Raw genomic sequence first — 19,201 nt, 5'->3', positions numbered from 1 at the left:
AACAAATCAGAATTTCTGAATTTCCAGTTCTTGGGTTAAAATGTCAGTACCACCTACCTTCAGTTTTAAAAGCTGCTAACTATAACTACCCTCATTACTGTTCAACAATCACTGTATTTTTTCAGACCTCATCATGCATCTGCCTTCCTCAGCAAGAACCCTCATTTTATACCAAGATTTCTCCTTCTCTAAAACATGGGTTTTCAGGGCTACCCCAGTAGTGCAGTGGGTTGAGTACAGGGCTGTCCGCAGCCTCTGCAGTGCCGATTTGATCCCCGGCCAGCCAGGGAGAGACCCACATGGCATGGCAAACCTCTTCTGTCGCGCCCGCTGCTCCACTCAGCAATCCCCTACCTTTTCAGTCCTTTTGTCTCTGTCTCTGGTGAATCCTCTCACCCTCCCACGCCTCTGGCCTGTACCCCAGCTCTTGTATAAAAATAAATCTTAAAAAAATAAAAACAAAACATGGCTTTTCCACTGACCATTTCTCCCCATCAGTCTTTCTCCTTTTAAATAGAGTATTTTTAGGAGATTTGGTGCAAAACTGAACAGAAGTTTTCAGATACTTCCTGTGTCCATCTTTCTGTTTTTTAAATCCCTTTGCCAACTCTAAGATTTTATTGAGTGCTTCTGATACCGACTTAATTTCTACATTGGCTTTTTTTTTTTTTTTTAAGATTTTTTTTTTTTAAGATTTATTTATTTATTTATTTATACAAGCACTGGGTACAGTCAGAAGCGCGGGAGGGTGAGAGAATTCACCAGAGCCAGAGTGGGGAGCAGAGCAGGCAGAAGGACTGAGGTACACTGCTGAGGGGAGCAGCGGGCGGCAGGAGAGGTCTGCGCGCCATGTGGGATCCTCCTCCAGTGGCCGGGGAGCAGCCGGGGATCGAACCGGCGCTGCAGAGGCTGCGGGCAGCTTCGCAACCCAGCGCTCAACCGCTGCGCCACCGGGGAGGCCCTACATTGGCTTTTTATAAACATAAGTCGGTCAAACTTGTTCAGTAGTAACTGGCCCATTATAACTAGTATTAGGCAAGGTTAGTGGGAAAGAAATCATTACCAGGTCTTCCAACTTCCATGTATACTTTTGTGCTTTTAGTCAAGTTTAACTGTCATTTAGTAAATTTTAGACGAGACTTATGACATACTTACCAGAAACAGCAACTTTTAATGACTGGGTAATAGACCTGCTGGTCAAAATGTTTCAAATTTTCTGTTTTCAAAAGAACTAAAGGAGGACCTAATCATACTATCAGCTGATAATTAAAACTTTTTTTTTTTTGGTGATCACTATGTGATTTCTGTTAAAAAAGCAGGTCAAAATGTCAAGATACACTGTCATGTGCATATTCATGTGAATAAGGAATCTCAGTTTACATCTATGAAAACGAATTCAACTGGGGTTGACCGTCTCATTCTAGCAACATACAATATCTGTGTACATGAATTGGGGAGAGGAGCAGAATAGCCCCATGCATTTCATTCTGATACACCTCAGTAACATTCATTGGTTTACCATTTATCCACATGGAATATATACTTAATGTCTGCCAAATGAATAGTAATAATGAACTGTTTAGCCTTATTGTCTTATGACAATTTTAAAATTTCATTTTGAATTAAATTTTTTGTTGCAGATTGATTCCTAGGTAGTTTTTGACCATAAATGTTAGAACAAGATTCTGTGGAGCAAGTAGAATAAAAATACAATTAAGAATTTGAAAAAAGTTTTTTTTTTAACTCATGGATTTTTTAAATGAATAGTGGTTGTCATTTAATATTTTTAAAAGTAATATTTTGAAGTGCCAACTTTTATGATACTTTGGATGTTATAACCTTTGCTACTATTTATGATTAAAATTTTGTTTTAACAAAATAATGGGATAAGGTATGCATTTTTGTACAATACTTTTCAGAAGCATGTAGGCGTACCATTACTTCCAGGTTGTGGAATAGGACCCAAATATGTGTATTTTAGGTAAAGAAGTGATGCCTTAAAAAGCAGTCAATCTGGGGGCCTCCCTGTTGGTGCAGGGTTTAAAGTCTCAGAGCTATCAAGCTATTAGCAGCCACTGAAGCATGAGTTCCATCCCAGCCAGGGAGCTACCTACATGGCACCGCAGACCTCTCCTGTCTTGCCTGCTGCTCCCCTCAGCAGTGTGTTTCAGTCAGTCTGCCTGTTCTGTTCCCCACTCTGTCTCTGGTGAGGCCTCTCACCCCTCCCCCCACACCTCTGGCCTGTACCCCAGTTCTTGTATGCATAAATAAAAAAAAATCTTTTAAAAAAGTCAGTCTGGCAAAGTACTTTGTTTTAACATCTTAAAATAATGTAATGTACACATCTAAATCACTGTCCATAGGCTTTCTAACTGTGTTCTGCATGTGGTGTAAAAAATGATGTATGTAAAACAGATTTCTTTCTAATTGCCCTTTTTCACAGTGTTGTTTTTCCACAGCAGATATATTTAAAACCCAAGGTTGCACCTCCAAGATGTTCAAAGTACCAGCACCGGGGGGGGGGGGGGGGGAGGCAGGGAAGGGTGGCCTCTCAGGTGTTGAGCTAGCTCTCCAGTTGATTTGAGGACTTAAGGCTACTTTTCTTCATTTGTGTACGAGATGCCAATGCCCACCTGACAGGGGTGCACTGCCACGCACAGAGTGCTCTCTGGTAATGCCAAAGGATCCAAACCCGTTCTGCCCAGTCACATAAGCGGGTGCCTAAATGTAAAGCCCAGCAGATCCTCCCAATAAATTTGGGGCCTACAAGATACTAGGGTAGTCGTCTTTGCGGGGAGGGTGACTTGGCGACAGTGGCAGTGCCTGGGGTTAAGTGGAGCTGCCTGGTTTCTGGAGAATGGAGGCCAGAGTGGCTGCTAGCCGACCTACCCCGGGGAGGGTGGCCCACCACGGAGCCATCCAGCCCAGCGGCGATACTGTCCACGGCGCAAGGCCTGTCCGACCAGCAACAGGATACGGAGTGTGGGGCTCGACAGAAAGCAAGTCCCAGGTTCCCCTTCATCTACGCCCCGGCGAACACTCAAGAATGGCCTTACCTCACGACGCGGCTCAGGCGGCCGCAGCCCATAAGGGACGCCTTACTCAGGAGGAAGCGGCGCCCTCGTCGCAGGAGGCAGCGCGTAGCACGTGCCCAGCGCTGACCGCCCGCGAGCGACGCCTCCCGCGCTCAGCTTTGTTACGCGCGGCTTGCTGACGTCACTTCCGCCAAGATTCCTCGCAGACCCGCCCACCGCTCCGCCCCCAGCGCGTCTGTCCGTTACCCAGAGCAACAGTGTCCCTCTCCCGCCGGCGGGACTTGGGTACTCCGGGGTCTTTCGCCCCGCTGGCCCCACAGGAGGGTGTGAGCGGCTGCGGCCGCCTCCCCGCCTCCGGGGCAAGACCCCAGACCATTCCACGGGCGGCAGAGCGCGAGAACCTGCCCACTTTGAAAGGAAGCTGCCCTGAGGCGGGGAAGCAAACGGGACAGGTATTGTGGGCCTATGCGCCACCTGGAGGTGGACCGGCCTAGGGGAGGAGAGGCGCGAAATGGGTGGGGAGGTGGGAGGAGCCAGGCTACGGCAGGGGCGGGGCTTGGTGTAGACAGTGCTAGTGAAGGAAGAGAACTTGTCTGTAGGCCCCAAGGACCTGTTGGAAGAAGGGGAGGAGCTAAGTGTGGAAGAAAGGATCATGGGTAATGGGAGGAGCTTCTGGGAGGGGCGGGGCCTGTAGAAAAAGGGGTGGGGCTAGTGTAGGAAGGGGAGGGGCCAGGTGTGAGGTGTCTGGACTTTAGGTGGGATGTGGTTTTTTTTTTAATTTTTTTTATTTTTGTATTCCCCATAGAATTGCACAGCCCTTATTTTGCTCCCAATCCCTCCTTTCCCTGCCCCCCCCCCGCATAGTGTGTCTCTGGTTTATAGTTGTTTGTTGATTTTGATTTTTTTCTTTCTTATAGTTATTTTTCCTGGTCCCTTATTTAGTTTTTCTAGATTCCTGCTATGAGTGAGACCATCTGGTATTTTTCTTTTTCTTTCTGGCTTATTTCGCTGAGTATGATCCCTTCCAGCTACATCCATGTTGCTGCAAATTGCACAAGTTTATCTTTTTCGATTGAGTAATACTCCATTTTGTATATGTACCACATCTTCTTGATCCAGTCATCTATTTTTGGGCATTTGGGTTGTTTCCAAAGTTTAGCTATTGTAAATATTGCTGCTATAAAGATAGGGGTGCAGGTGCTCTTTGGAATTAATGTTTCTGTGTCCTATGAGTACATACCTAGGAGTGGAATTGCTGGATCATATGGAAGCTCTATCTTTAGTAGGTTGAGGAATCTCCACACAGCTTTCCATAGTGGTTTCACCAGTTTGCACTCAGGTGGGGAGTGTTTTGATGACTTGTCCTGTCTTGTGAGAGCTGTGAGAGCTGGGAAGATGGGCATTGCTTTATCATTGTATTCTCAGTGTTAGACTGCTAATAGGAATTTAGTGAGTGCATGAGTGTGAGTGGAAAAAGCGCAAGAGTTGGAGACTGGGATTGGAGTAGAAATGGTGTGAAGAACAGGGCTGCATGTAGAGACGGCACTTCTAGGAATCATTTTATAAAGTGGTTGTGCTCAGTGGTCACGTAATAAGCATAAGTCACTGATAATTGACACGGGGAGGTAAAGTAATGCTCAGCGATCAGCCAGTCCATCTTAAAACGTCTTCAAGACCTGCTTAGTTCATATGCTTGAAGCATATCTCCGTATAAGAAACTTAATTTCCATCATGGGCAACAGTGTTTATAATCATTGATTTCTTCATTCAGCACACGTTTATAAGGACCCACAGGAACGTCCACTGAGAATTCCAAATGAAGCTGCCGGAAGCCCATCTTTCCCTGTCTGAAATTCTGACATAGATTTCAGATTCCTTTAAACCTGAATCTCTAGGAAGGAGAGGGTTAGCTGTGGGGGGTGTGTTGCAGAGCCAAGGACATGGTAAGGAGTTTGGAGAGAATACAGCCTGTTCACTTTTTGCCTTTCCTGGCCCATTCAACTCCCACCTTAAATAATTAGAATGTGTCAGCCAGGTGGAAGAATTTAGGGCCAGCCATTTGTCATCTGACTATATAGTCAGGCAAAGGCAAGTGAGTGACATACATATATTCCCTGACTGCAACACTCCAGTATCTGCCTCTGGGGCCTTATACTGCCTTCTCTCTGTTTCAAATATCCTTTTCACTCTCTGGTATACATGTCATTGCACAGAGGGCGCACCACCCAGGGAAAGTTTTTTCTTTTTTTCAACACTTTGTTTGGTTTCCTTATATTATTCTTTTTTTTTTTCAAAGATTTATTTTTATTTATACAAGTACTGGGTTACAGTCAGAGGTGCAGGAGTGTGAGAGAATTCACCAGAGACAGAGCGGGGAGCAGAACAGTCAGACAGATGGAAGACACTGCTGAGGGGAGCAGCGGGCAAGGCAGGAGAGGTCTTCCCTGACATGGGGGTTTCTCCCTAGCTGGCCGGGAATCGAACCCACAGCTGCACAGGCTGCAGACAGCCTCACAGCGTGACGCTCAACCCGCTGTGCCACCGGGAAGACCCTCCATATATTATTATTCTTATGAGTGAAACCATCCAATATTTTTCTTTTTCCTTCTGACTTATTTTATTAAGCATAAACTCTTCTAGTTCCATTCATGTTGCTGCAAATGGCATGAGCTTATCTTTTGATTGCTGAATAGTATTCCATTTTGTATACATTCCATGTCTTCTTGATCTATGCATCTGTTTTGGGGCACTTTGGTTGTTTCCACATTTTAGCTATTGTGAATAGTGCTGTAATCAATATAGGAGTGTAGGTTTCCTTTCAACTTAATGTTTTTGTGTCCTTTGGGTATATTCCTAGGAGTGGAATTACTGAGTCATATGGTAGATCCATTCTTAATAATTTGAGGACCCTCCACATGGTTTTCCATAGTAGTCAAATTCCCACCAGCAGTGTGAGAGGGTTCCTTTTTCTCCACATCCTCACCTTAATTATCTCTTTGAAGTTCTTTTTTTGCCATATAAAGTAATATTAACAGGTTGGAGGGATTAGGGCATGAATATCTTGGGAGGGCTATCATTCAGTCTACCACATCTAGCCACTTAATTTTGGGGTGATTTGTTATATAGCAATAAATAATTGGAAATTAGCTGTGTCTCCTGGGATGACCTTTGTAAACCTGTTTTCCTAATTTGTAACTTTGAATCACACTATCTAGAGAAATGATAATGATTTTCAGGCACTTGATTAGTGTTGGTTGCCTTTCCCTTCCTGAGTCTTCTCTTTTTTACACTTTAGTTTCTTGAGAAATTCCTGAGATGCTGTGGTAGAAATCGGTCATTTGTGGTGGCTTCTCTGAATGCACTTTCTACACTAGGTACTCTGCACTGCATTCTGATTTCCCTCTTTATGGTAGAACAGAAGCCCCCTCCCCTTCCTGTGATACTCTGTAGCAAGAACTCTGGCATATGACCCACCTTCCACCAATGAGCTGTCATGATAATGGCAAAGGCATTTGATGCTTTAGGTCTGGGGTGATAGGCAGTCCCAGGTGTCATATTTCTGAAAGCGGGGTCAATTATAATTTCCTACTAAGTAGTGTGATTGGGTATTGATACCAGCTTTACAGCTTCAGAGCTGGCTTTACAGCTTCAGAGCTGGCTTTACAGCTTCAGAGCTGACCCACCTCTCCTCTGAAGATACTGTAGGCTACCTAATAACTTCTGATAATTTTCCTTCCTTATTAAAGAATAATGAACATTCTGTTGATTGCAACTAATAAAAGTGTACTCTTCCCATTTGAAGCCTCAGAGCCAGTGGATTAACATTACAGTTAAATAAGAGGAGTGTCTTATAGTTGCATGTGTTTTATAGTTTATAAAACACTTTCACTAGTTATTTTTTAATGTAAATAATAATCCTTAATTCCAAAACTCTTTTCTAAAGTTTACTACTTTGTTGTTCTCCTATCAACAGCATTTGTAGTGTAATACATATGTAGTAAACAGGTTTTGTAACCTTTAATATATTTAGGTATGTTGTATTCTCATAATTTTTCATTTCTTTCTTAAATATTGACACTCAACAAAATTGACTTTTGGTTGGCATAAAGTTTTATGAATTTTAACATATGTGCATCTTTCTACCACCAGTCTGGTTTAATCTTTTTGAGAATATCTGGAGGATCACATACTCTCCTATTACAGAGCATGCAGAATAACTCTTTGAGATTGGCTTTTTTTTCATTCAGCTTTATGTCTTTGATATTCACCCATGTTGCTATAGATATGAAGAATTATTTCCCTCTGGTTGCTGAGTATTGTCAATTTCCCTCTGGTTGCTGGTATTGTCAATTTTTTTAAATCTATTCTAACTAAGTGATTTTAATTTACATTTCCCTAATGGCTAATGATGTTAAGTGTTTTCATGTACTTGTTTGCCTTACTTATTATATCCTCTCTGGCAAAGTATCTGTTCAAATGTTTTGTCCATTTTTTTATTTGGCAAAATTTATTTTCTAATTTTTTATTTGTTGCTGTTTTTTACTTCTGGGTTTAAAGTTTCTTTATATATTCTAGACAGAAGTCCTTTGCCAAATAAGTGATTTGCAAATATGTTCTGTAGCTTCTATCTTTTCATTCTCTGATAGAGTGGCAAAGCAAACGTTCTTAATTCTGATGAAGTCAAATTTATCATTTCTTTCCTTAATGGATCATGCTTTCAGTGCCATATCTAAGAGCCCCAGCTCAGCCGCTCTCCTCCCTGACTGCCTGTACCCATGCAGGTGTCTCTTTTTTCCCTTTCTCCTTTTCCTAATAAACTGGTCCTTTTAAAATTTCGAAAAGAAAAGAAGGAGAGCATCCCTGGTGGTGCAGTGGGTTGAGCGCAGTGCTGTGAAGCTGTGCACAGCCTTTGCGTCGCCGGTTTGATTCCCAGCTGGCCAGGAAGATTCCCACATGGCGCGGTAGACCTCTCCTGTCATGCCCGCTGCTCCCCTCAGCAGTGTATTTCGGTCCTTCTGCCTGTTCTGCTCCCCACTGTGTCTCTGGTTAATCCTCTCACTCTCCCACACCTTTGGCCTGTACCCCAACTCTTGTATAAAAATAAATAAATCTTTAAAAAAAGAAAAAAAGAAGGAGAAGTAGAAGGACTTCAAATTCTGAGGTACACAAATAAATGAAAAATGAAACAAGCAAACAAAAATCAGAGTTTTATGGGAATCTTTTTATAGATCTAGCTTTACTTTCATTAAAATGATAGAATAACCACAGTATCACCTTCTTGATTAAAGAAATACAGAGGCCCTTATTTTTTTTTTTTTTTTATTTTGTGATGTACTCTTGTGGGTCCTTTCCTGCTTCTTTTGTTTTCTCTTTTCTTAGTTCCTCTTTGGCCACTAGCTTTTGGAGATGTCTGTTCTTGATCAGGTGCTCTGCTTTTTTCACATTTCTTTGGGAAGCATTGCTTATTTGAAAGTATCACTTATGTTCACTGATCTTGGTTTCAGTCACCTCCCATCCCATTTTAACTTTTACACAGCACTTTCAGGAGGGTAGCAACAAAAGACTTGTCCTTTTGCTGGACTCCCTTGTACATTGGTGTGCTTCTGCTGTTGACCCCTGGTAGCTTGATAGATCTTCACTCATTTCAGGAGCAAGACACTTGCTGGTCTAAATTCAAGATTGGTTAGGGTGTTCACGCTATAATAAATTGGCCAGATATGTAACAAAGAGGCATTTCATAATTGGTTCTTTTCAGCTCATTAACAGACTGCATGATCACTGCTATGTCAGCGATCCAAAGGGTAATGTCTGATTTACCCCACCCCCTGTAGTTCTGACCCTTTCTTTTGCAGTTCAGCAAATTCATTGAGAAGGCCTTGAGTAATTTGACATAAAAGTAACTGGGCAATTATTTACAGAGTTTCTCTAAATTACCTTCATGGATGGTTACCTAATTTTTTATACCTTTGTTGATATCTCTTCTCTTTCAGCAGGTCTTTGCTTCAACTTAAAATCACACAAAACATGTTTTCTGTTCTTTGTTTCAGTTTGCATGTGATCAGAATTTACTGTCCTCTTACCTCTCCACCATTATCCTCCATTCTGTCTCTTGAACCACTTTGTTTACAAATTGGCTTAACATTTTTTTATTAGAGAAAAGTTCACACTTACATTACAGAGAACAGTACAATTAGACTCCATGTCCCCCAAAAATAGAACTTGCGGCTGTTTGGTCTCATTCTCCTTTTTCTAAACCACAACCACCCACCTCCCCTTCCAGGATTATTTTGAAATAAATTATAATGACTTATGTTTAATTGGTAAAATAAAATAAGATATTTTACAATTATTTGGTTTATCATTCCATTTCCATTTCTGTCTTTAAAAGCTATTAAAGAACATATTTTCTGACTCATAGTGAATTTTTTTTTTTAAGATTTTATTTATTTATACAAGCACTGGGTACAGTCAGAAGCATGGGAGGGTGAGAGAATTCGCCAGAGTCAGAGCGGGGAACCGAACAGGCAGATTGTGAGGGGAGCAGCGGGCACAGCAGGAGAGGTCTGCGAGCCATGTGGGACCCTCCCCAGAGGCCGGTGATGGAACTGGTGAACCGGTGCTGCAGAGGCTGCAAGCAGCTTTGCAGCCCAGCACTCAACGACTGCACCACTGGGGAGGCTCCTGTATCATAGTGAATTTTTATAGGTTGTGTTTTTTAGACTGTCTTTCATCTTATTTCATTTTTAGATATTTTAAGTTCCTCAGCTTTTCCAATTTGGGTTTATTCTTGTTTCTCCAAACATGTATTTTGGGGACTCGTACATCAATGAAGACTCTATGTACATTTCAGTTCTAGTCACTTCAGTGCTTATGTAATAGAGTTTAATACTTTCTGGCTTATGTCTGTGTGTCTCCCTGGTTTGTCCTCCAAATCCAATTTTCTAGTTACATCTGCAAATGCAGTTCCTTATGCTAGCATTTTCACTGTGGTCTTTGTGTTCTCTTGATGTGATTTCCTCAGAAAACATTAGTATAGACTTTAATGTACACTCTGTATCAATGATTCTCAAATGGGATTTGCTTTTAAAGCTCTGTGGAAGTCAAGAAATAGAATCGCATGATGTATGGATTTACTTCAATTCTGTAAACAAGGTGTAATATTTTTTCAAAATCAAGACATCAGTGTTTTTTTCCTATCTTACTTCAAGAATGGAGAGTCCTTTTTTTTAAACAAAACATTAAGGATCTTTATTTAAACAATTGTAATTGCACTTATTCTTTTTTTTTTTTTTTTAAGATTTATTTATTTATTTATACAAGCACTGGGTACAGTTAGAAGCACGGGAGGGTGAGAGAATTCACCAGAGCCAGAGCAGGGAGCAGAAAGGCAGAAGGACCGAAGTACACTGCTGAGGGGAGCAGCGGGCGGCGGAAGAGGTCTGCGCGCCATTTGGGACCCTCTCCCAGCAGCCAGGGATCAAACTGGTGCTGCAGAGGCAGCGGGAAGCTTCACAGCCCAGTGCTCAACCGCTGTGCCACTGGGAGGCCCTGCACTTATTCTTTCTCAGTATAAAGAATGCATAATTTTGCCATCAGAAAACATCAATTTTCTCATAATGCAAACTTCTGCATTCCAACATGAAAGTGAAATTGCAGATGATTTGTAAAAGATAATATGTCCATCCCTTAGTAATCTTTGATTACGTGTGCATTTGTATTTGCCATCTGTTACATGAGTTGGAAGATAAGAATGGCAATAACACTTGCAGGGCATGTTCAGAGGAGGAATACTCCAAAGACTTGTTTTCCATGAACTGATTTTTTTCTCTGCTAATTAGGAAATAACCTCCAATATTTTATTTTAGTAGTGGATCTTGATCTACCCTGAAAAACACCAGTGTTCTAGAGGTGATCTGCTATGCAGTAAACGGATCACTTGACTAATAATACTGTGTTCACTGACTCAGAGGTGATTCTTAGTTTTCCGTCATCAGGAGTCAAGATAGGAGTCAAGATAAGGAGTCATGATCTCCCCATTAAATAAGTACTGATACAATGTATTTATAACAAATAAGTAAAGTGCTTATCACAATACCTGGTAAACTGAAAGAACTACTGAACAGTGAACTCTATTATTCAATCGTTACAGTTATCTGCATTTCTTCAGTCACTTGGTAATATAATGTGACTGGAGTCACTTCTCCAGCTTCTCCTGACTCCAGAATAGTGACTCACCCAAAGTTGCAAGGTTGCCTCTGCCCTTCTTTCTAGATAGAGAGATGGAGAGAGAGAGAGATAGTATTCCTCTCAGGTTTCACATATTCTCATGCCATGTAAGAAGCTGTTGAAGGAACTGGAGATGGTTAACCTGAATGAGAGAGGAGGACATGGAACTTAGAGATAGGGCTGCTGGGAGGCTGAGGCCCTGAGCAATTTCTGGGTCAATTATTCTTCCACCTTTTGTGGTCACAAAAGAACTATGTCACTCTGGTGCAAGCCCTTCTTGAGGTGTCATAGACCTCTCATAGGCCTTCCATGGATGGGAAGGCTTCCCATCACAGAGCCTTTCTTTGGCAGGCAAAACTAGGTTGGGGAGGGAGAGATGTTAATAGGGTAGGGAAACCAGTGTGGACTCCAATATATGAGATAAATTTTTAAAAGAATTAGTTTTCTAACTTTGCTGGATTTTTGAATCACTTAGGTGCTCTTAAAAATCCTCATGGCCTAGGGGCCTCCCTGGTGGTGCAAGGGGTTACGCACAGCACTGTGAAGCTATCCGCAGCCTCTAAACACGAGTTCAATCCCCAGCCAGCCAGGGATCTACCCACATGGTGCAACAAACCTCTCCTGTCTCACCCGCTGCTCCCCTCAGCAGTATATTTCAGTCAGTCTGCCTGTTCTATTCCCCACTCTGTCTCTGCTGAATCATCTCACCCCCTGTACCCCAGCTTTTGTATGCATAAATAAATAAATCTTTTTTTAAAAAAAAAGATAGCCATGGTAGTTACCATTTTAAAAACTACACTAAATAGGTTTTAGTATGTTTACAGTGTTGTGCAAACATCGCTACTAATCCTAGAATATTTTCATCACACCAAAAAGAATCCCCTCCCTCCAAAGTTCCCGTCCCTCTCCTACCTGTTAGCAAGCTTAATTTTGTTGTCTTTAATGGATTTACCTTTTCTGGCTATTCCACACTTTATGTGACCCTTTGTGCTTAACATCTTTCACTTGCCATGTTTTTAAGGTCTATCCATGTTGAAGCATGTATCAGCATGTCATTGCTTTTTATGGCCAAATGATATTCCACTGTGTGGATATATGTTTAACCATTGATTGACATTTGAGTTGTTTCTACTTAATATTTATTACAAATAATATTTATTACAAATAATACTATTAACATTCATGTTCCCGTTTTTGTTTGAACAACTGTTTTCAGTTCTCTTGGAGTGAAATTACTGGCTTATATGATAATTGTATGTTCTGCTCTTTGGGGAATCACTAAACTGATTTCCAGTATGACTATACCATATGTGAGGGTTCTAATTTCCCCATATCCTTGCCAACACTTGTTACTTTCATTTGTGTGTGTGCGTGTAAACTAGTCTTTGTGTTGGGGGATATAAGGATAGAGCATGGGAAGGGGAATGACTGATTGACTTAGCCTAGACCACCTACCTCACCAGCTTCCTCAGCAGCCTTCGGATGCCCATGTATATATCAAGAGTTGTTGAGAGGATGAAAAGGAGAGCAAGCAGGCTAGGTGTGTAAGGCACACATACTCACAGTAGTTCTCCTGATACTAGCAGTGTCATTTGGATGCTTGTGGAGTGGAGGGTTGGGATACTTCAACCTACATTCCATACCCCCCTCCACACCCCATCACAGGGGAGAGAGCCTGTACCAGCATCCTCTTGTCCTCTTCACTCCCACCTTTGGTCTTGAATTAAATCTATTTGTCTTTAATTAATTTAGCCTAATCTTTTGTAATGTCAATTGTTAGTAACAGATAATTTTATATTTCTTTTCAGTCTATTCCTGAATGTAATTGGAAGATATTTCACCTGAATTACTGAATTGCTTTTCTTTAAAAAAGAATCAATATTAATAATTACATCAATCCACTATTCAAACTACTGGAGGAAGATGTTAAAAACTTTAAGCACCCATCACAGTAATGGATGTCTATCAGGAAAATGACACGAAGTCAGAAAATAGTGAAAATAATGAAATTCAAAGCACAGAAGAAACTGAAGTAAGCCATACTTGTTCAGATGAAAGAGAAGAAAAGAATCATGTTTGTTGTCTTCTTAGTATCAGTGACATTACACTGGAACAAGATGAAAAAGCCAATGAGTTTATTATCGGGACTGGATGGGAAGAAGCAGTGAGTATCTATCTCATCTTGAGTTTGACTTATTGCATGTCAGCTTTCCCCCTCCTCCAAAAACAGCTTCTATTTCCCGAAAAAAATGGGTAAACAATGACATATAGAAACCTTGAATCAGAGGGAAAATATTAATGATTAAAAGCAGTACCTTTTATTGAGTGTTTATGTCCACTTTAGTGTAGCAAGCATAGTGCTGAATGCTTCTTGGATGGACATCAGTTCACTCAACCTCTCAGTTGTTCTATGGGCCAGGTTTATGAGCAGTCCCCCTTTTTGGACAAGGATACTGAGGCACCCAGAAAGGTGAAATAACATGCTAGAGATTACTAGCCAGTGGCCAAAGCAGGGCTTGAATCTGAGTCTTTTAATCAAGAACCTTTGTTTCTTAACTGTGGTGTGAAATTCCCCAAGAGACCTGAGATTCTGACTTAGTGGTTCTACTTTATCCTTAAAGTACTCTTAGAGTCAACAGTACAATCCTCAATTTAGAGCTATATATAAGGAAATTTGGTCTTCTGCAGTGATTCTCAAATGACACTTAACAGGATCACAAGAGTGAGGGGAGATTACTACTGGAATCTGGTGGTGTGCTTCTTCACATCCCACAAAGCATTGGACAGCCTCACCATGAGAAATGATCCAGCTCTGCCTTGTTGGGTGGATATAACAATACCACAGAACTGGGGGCTTAATCTACAAACATTTATCTCTTACAGTTCTCGAGGGCAGAAATTTGAGGTCACGCATGATGGCATGATGAGAACTCTCTTTGTGCTTATGTTCTCATATAGCCTTCCTTGGTGCTGCAAGCAGAGAGAGAGGCCCCCTTAGCTGCTCCTGTTTTTATAAGGGCCCTGAACCTACCCTGAAGGCACCACCTTCATGACCTCATCGAACCCTAATTACCTCTACAGGCTCCACCCCCATATACGATCACATTGGTGAGGGTAGGAGGCAGTTTTCAACTTAGGAATGTGGGGGCTGAGGGAAGATACAAAGATACGGCCCATAACAAACCCCAAATGTCAGTCATGCTGATATTGAGATCTGATCCAATAATTCTGATCCAGTGGTTTCTTCGGTAAATTTACAAACTGAGGCCTATTCAAGGCAGAGTGACTCAACCAAGTCCACTTGACAGTGGAAAGAATCCTGTCTTTGGAACCCTCCTCCAGTTCTCTGTCCTGTACCGCCCCACAACCACCTTTAGCACCTCTGCCTTTCCATACACACACCCCCACCAATAAGTCAGGGTTGTAGAGGATTCTATTTAACAATTTCTAAGTTGAAAAGATTAGTTTACTTTTCAAGGTAACTCCTCTGAAATACATATTTCTAAGGACTGTTGGAAAATAATTTCCTTTTCATTGGAAAAGATCTCTTCTGTGCCCCCTCCTAAGATCTTGTTTATTGTTCACACTGTCCAGTAAGATATGGCCCTGGCATTTCCCAGAATGGAAGCAGTGAGACGAGGAGACTGGGAAAGGTGTCCTTTGGCTGACTTGGTATGCAGGGAGAAAGTGTGCAGCCCTCAAACGTAATGGACTTCCAGGAATTGAGACTGTGGAGACCAATTTTTGTTTGGATTATATCTGCAGCATTAGCACAATTTTGGGAAGAATGCGGGTTTTGGAATAAGAAAGAACTGAATTCAAAGCCAGCTCTGCTATTTAAATGGCAGCTAGCCTTGGGGAGGTTTCCTTTTCTTAGCTTCGCATTTTTCATCTATAACTGCAGGCCATAGGAATGTGGAGAGAACTTAGAATGCCTAATTTGTCGCCACACACTTAACCAGTTTTGTTTTGTTATAAGTGATTCCTCTTTTTTTTTTTTTTTTTTAAGATTTACTTATTTATGCATACAAGAACTGGGGTATAGGCAGACATGCGAGAGGTGAGAAGATCCACCAGAGACAGAGTGGGGAAAAGAACAGGCAGACTGAAATACACTGCTGAGGGGAGCAGCGGGCAAGACAGAAGAGGTCTGCTGCAGAGGCTGCGGATAGCTTCACAGTGCTGTGCTTAACCCCTTGCGCCACCTGGGAGGCCCCGGTGATTTTTTTTTTTTAAAGATTTTATTTATGCATACAAGAACTGGGGTACAGGCCAGAGTTGTGGGGGGTGAGAAGATTCACCAGAGACAGAGTGGGGAGCAGAACAGGCAAATTGACCTAAATACACTGCTGAGGGGAGCAGCAGTAAGTCAGGAGAGGTCTGCTGTGCCATGTGGGTTGCTCCCTGGCTGGCCAGGCATAGAACTCGAGCTGCAGTGGCTGAGGATAGCTTCATAGGTTGTGTCTTAACCTCTTGCGCCACCAGTGAGGCCCAGTGATTCCTTTTATTTATTTTTTATTTATTTATTTAAAATTTATTTATTTATACAAGCACTGGGTACAGTCAGAAGCGTGGGATGGTGAGAGAATTCACCAGAGCCAGAGCGGGGAGCAGAGCAGGCAGAGTGACGAAGTACACTGCTGAGGGGAGCAGCGGGTGGCAGGAGAGGTCTGCGCGCCATGTGGGACCCTCCTCCGGTGGCCGGGGAGCAGCTGGGGATCGAACCGGCGCTGCAGAGGCCGCGGGCAGCTTCGCAATCCAACACTCAACCTCTGCGCCACCTGGGAGGCCCAGTAAAGGGAAGCTTTTGTGGAAGATGCCAGAGTCACCCTGTAGTGAGGCCCTGGAGAAGCCTCCTCTCCTTGATCTCTCTTTGGTAATGCACAGCCCTTCTGAAAGTGCCAGACTTGCCACTGGTTGAAATAACCTCTGAGCCTCAGTTTCTTCCTCTGTAATCTGGGTATCAGAAGACCTAATTGTGGCATTGCAGTGAAAATGAAATGAACAAATTACCAGTAGCTGCTCAGTTCAGTGCCTGGAATATAGTAAAAGAATAGGAGCTATTTTTGCTTTTCTCACACGTAAGGTTGCCAGAATTAGCAAATGAAAACACAGGACACCAGTCAACGTGAATTTCTAAACAGCACCTTGCTTGTTTGTTATAAGTAGATCCCACACATGGTCCTGTGTTCTTATCTGGCAACTCTATGTAATGGCCACCTCCATGGTAAGGTCAGCCAGGGGACTCGGGGGTGGACAGGGATAGAGGGGAGCCTGAGGTTGCTCTCCCTCAGTCTCTCTGAAACAAGCTTCCCAGGGGATAGTACAGGGAAGCCTGGCAGGGGGCAAGGAAATGAACAGTTGTGACTGTAATTTCAGTAGGTCTGAATTTATGTTAATGTACAGAAACTCTTGTTTAGTGTTTTAATATTAAGTGCTATGACTAGCAGATACGATTACAAACACTGTTGCTTAATAACACTTAAAGTAGGTATGAAAAGTTGTTTGTTTTTCTAAAAAGGTGGGCTAATTTTAAGAAAAATTTTGGTTCAAATAAGACAACCAATACAGGACTGTGGCCAAAGTTGGGGCAGCTGGGCCAAAGAATAACCCGCTGCTGTGTTTGCAGGTCCGAGGCTGGGGAAGGACTTCTCCAACCGCCTGCATCTGGCCCAGAAAGAAGCTTAAAAAGGCCAGGGTGGGAGAAGGCATGGACAACTGCTTACTCTGTGTCAGCCTCTCCCAAGGGAGCTCCGAGGCCAGGCCTCCAACGCCAGGGAAGCTGGAGTCTGGGGCTCTGGTTCAAGGGGGCCTCGAGAAGGATAGGGGTGCTCTCTCCCAGACACAGGGGCATCCCCCAGGCCCCACCACTGCTTCCAAGGAGATTAGAAAGATCTGCTTTTCCACCTACAGTCAGGCAGAGAAAAAGAGTCTGCAAATAAAGGAGTTTATTTGGTGCATGGAAGACTGGGTTGCCCCTGAGACTGTTAAAGGAAAGGACCTCAGAAATCCCAGCAGAGGGCTCTACAGAGGGGCCTCCCTCTCTGACTCCTTGACCTCCAAAACTCTTTTAGTTCTGCCTCCCTTGAAGACTGCACCTGCAGACAGCATGGATGTTCCAGGTAAGAAGAGTACAAATTTTTTCTTACAGTCAGAAGAGAAGGTGCTGAGTGTGGAAAAGGATGAGTGTATGACCTGTGCTTTTGGAGTGAAAACAGTTGATGGGAAAGGTGAAAAGAGACCATTTGAACTGGCCAGGCACCTGAAGGTCAACAAAATGCTGCCTTTCCCTCCCCCAGAGCCCCGGACATCCCTGCTGGCTGAGCCTCAGCCCTGCTGCCTGCCCTGGCCCCTCCTGCCTGAGAAAAACGCGATGTGCACTCCCGACCCCAAGAACCTTCACTTTCTCACCACCTTACAGCTTTTGCAGAAACATGGAGTGCAAAACTATAAGGCCAAGTTCAAAGCCAGGGAGCCAAGACCTCCTGTGAATACCCCAAAGCGCATTCTCACCGAGGCCAAGCAGGAAAACAGCTCCAAAACTTTGGACCCCAAATTGTTCCCCAAATCTCTCTTGCCGTCCCTCACAGTGAGCAGAGTTATTATTCCTATCTCCACGCACAGGTTCCTCTGAGTTGCCACAATATAAATCCCTGGGAATAAGCACTGTCTGAAGTTCTTTCAGCCCTCCTCTCCTCCCTATTCCCATCTCCTCCTCTTGTTCCGTCTTCTCTCCCTCCCCTTGTCCTTTTTTTTAGTAGAAAACAGAGGAAATTTAGCCAGTTGAACCTCACTATAGAAGTTTTTGCTTAGTCTCCTGTTTCAACATACATGTTACCTGCTTCTGTTGCACCACCATTTACAAAATGCTGCTCTCTGCAGCTGCCTGCATTGCCTGTCCACTCCCACTGGAAGCCAGGTGGATGGCCAAGCCCCAGAGTCTCTTTCTGTGATGCCCCCATGCCAGCCTTTAGTGAATGGCACGGCCTCTCTCTGCCCTAGCGCCTTAAGCCAAGTGGGCTGGCTTGTTTAGGCCAAGTTGTTTCCTGGTTTGTTTTTTTTTTTTTTAGTTTAATTTTGACCCAGGCAGATAAGTCAATTGGCTCATTTTCTCTTGCAATAAAGATCAGAGACATTGCTTTTATAACTCCAGCCTACCTCCAAATGCTTCCTTGTGTCCAAGGACTATCCATGGATATATCATAACCATTGAACTCTTGTGTGCAAGTGTCATATGTACATCCAGGGATGTACCAGATCCACATATCCTCTGGGTCCAGTGACATATGGATAGAACATATCCGCATCTTGGATCCAAGGTAACACATCCTTATGTTTTATCCATTGATACCATTATATGTGCCCAAGATTTCATTGTGCTCATGCTAGTCTCTGTGCCTGCGAAGTTTTAACCACAACTTTACAAAATCCATCTTGGGGGAGCAGGTTACGAAATTAACCTACTTTAAATAATAAAAAAAATAATAAAAATACAGAAGGAAACTTGTGTCTCAGGAAGCAATTGAATTTAACCAATATGGAAGTCCAGAATAATCACAATGTGACTGCTGTTTGTCATCAGACAAAAGAACAGTCATTATAATAAAGGACTCCCAAAATGATAATCGAGAAGTTGTGCATTAAGCAACTTTAATAAATAGTCTGTAAAAAAATATATAGAAAATTTAGTGGACACTTATATCTCCCAATTTATGTATCTTCGTCAGCTTCTCCACAGGCTTACCTAATTGTTCATATACTACATCTTACTGAAGTATACATTTTAAGCTGTTAGGCTATTAATTTACTCTTGCTTATCAAGTATTACCAGTGTTTAACTGTGAAAAGCACACAACATCCAGAAAACTGTCGTAGGCTTCTCATAATTTCATTTATTTAAGTTTCTCTTTAGACATGGAAAGAATTTATCAGACAGCATT

General features: G+C 42.6%; 1 protein-coding gene across 1 annotated transcript; it reads left to right on the top strand.

The window, feature by feature from the left end:
• Positions 1 to 13,212: 13,212 nt before the first annotated feature.
• Positions 13,213 to 17,895, top strand: LOC311186194 (uncharacterized protein C16orf46 homolog; the record flags this gene model as incomplete). The annotated part of the gene is made up of 2 exons (XM_084257076.1): positions 13,213 to 13,425; positions 16,891 to 17,895. The coding sequence occupies exons 1-2, from the start codon at positions 13,216 to 13,218 to the stop codon at positions 17,893 to 17,895; spliced, it is 1,215 nt and encodes a 404-aa protein (XP_084113202.1). The 5' UTR covers positions 13,213 to 13,215.
• Positions 17,896 to 19,201: the final 1,306 nt, after the last annotated feature.

The sequence above is a fragment of the Talpa europaea genome (assembly GCF_964194135.1).
Source record: "Talpa europaea genome assembly, chromosome: 16".
NCBI lineage: Eukaryota > Metazoa > Chordata > Mammalia > Eulipotyphla > Talpidae > Talpa > Talpa europaea.
Note: the sequence above shows the minus strand (reverse complement) of the source record. Positions and strands in the feature narration are given on the sequence as shown.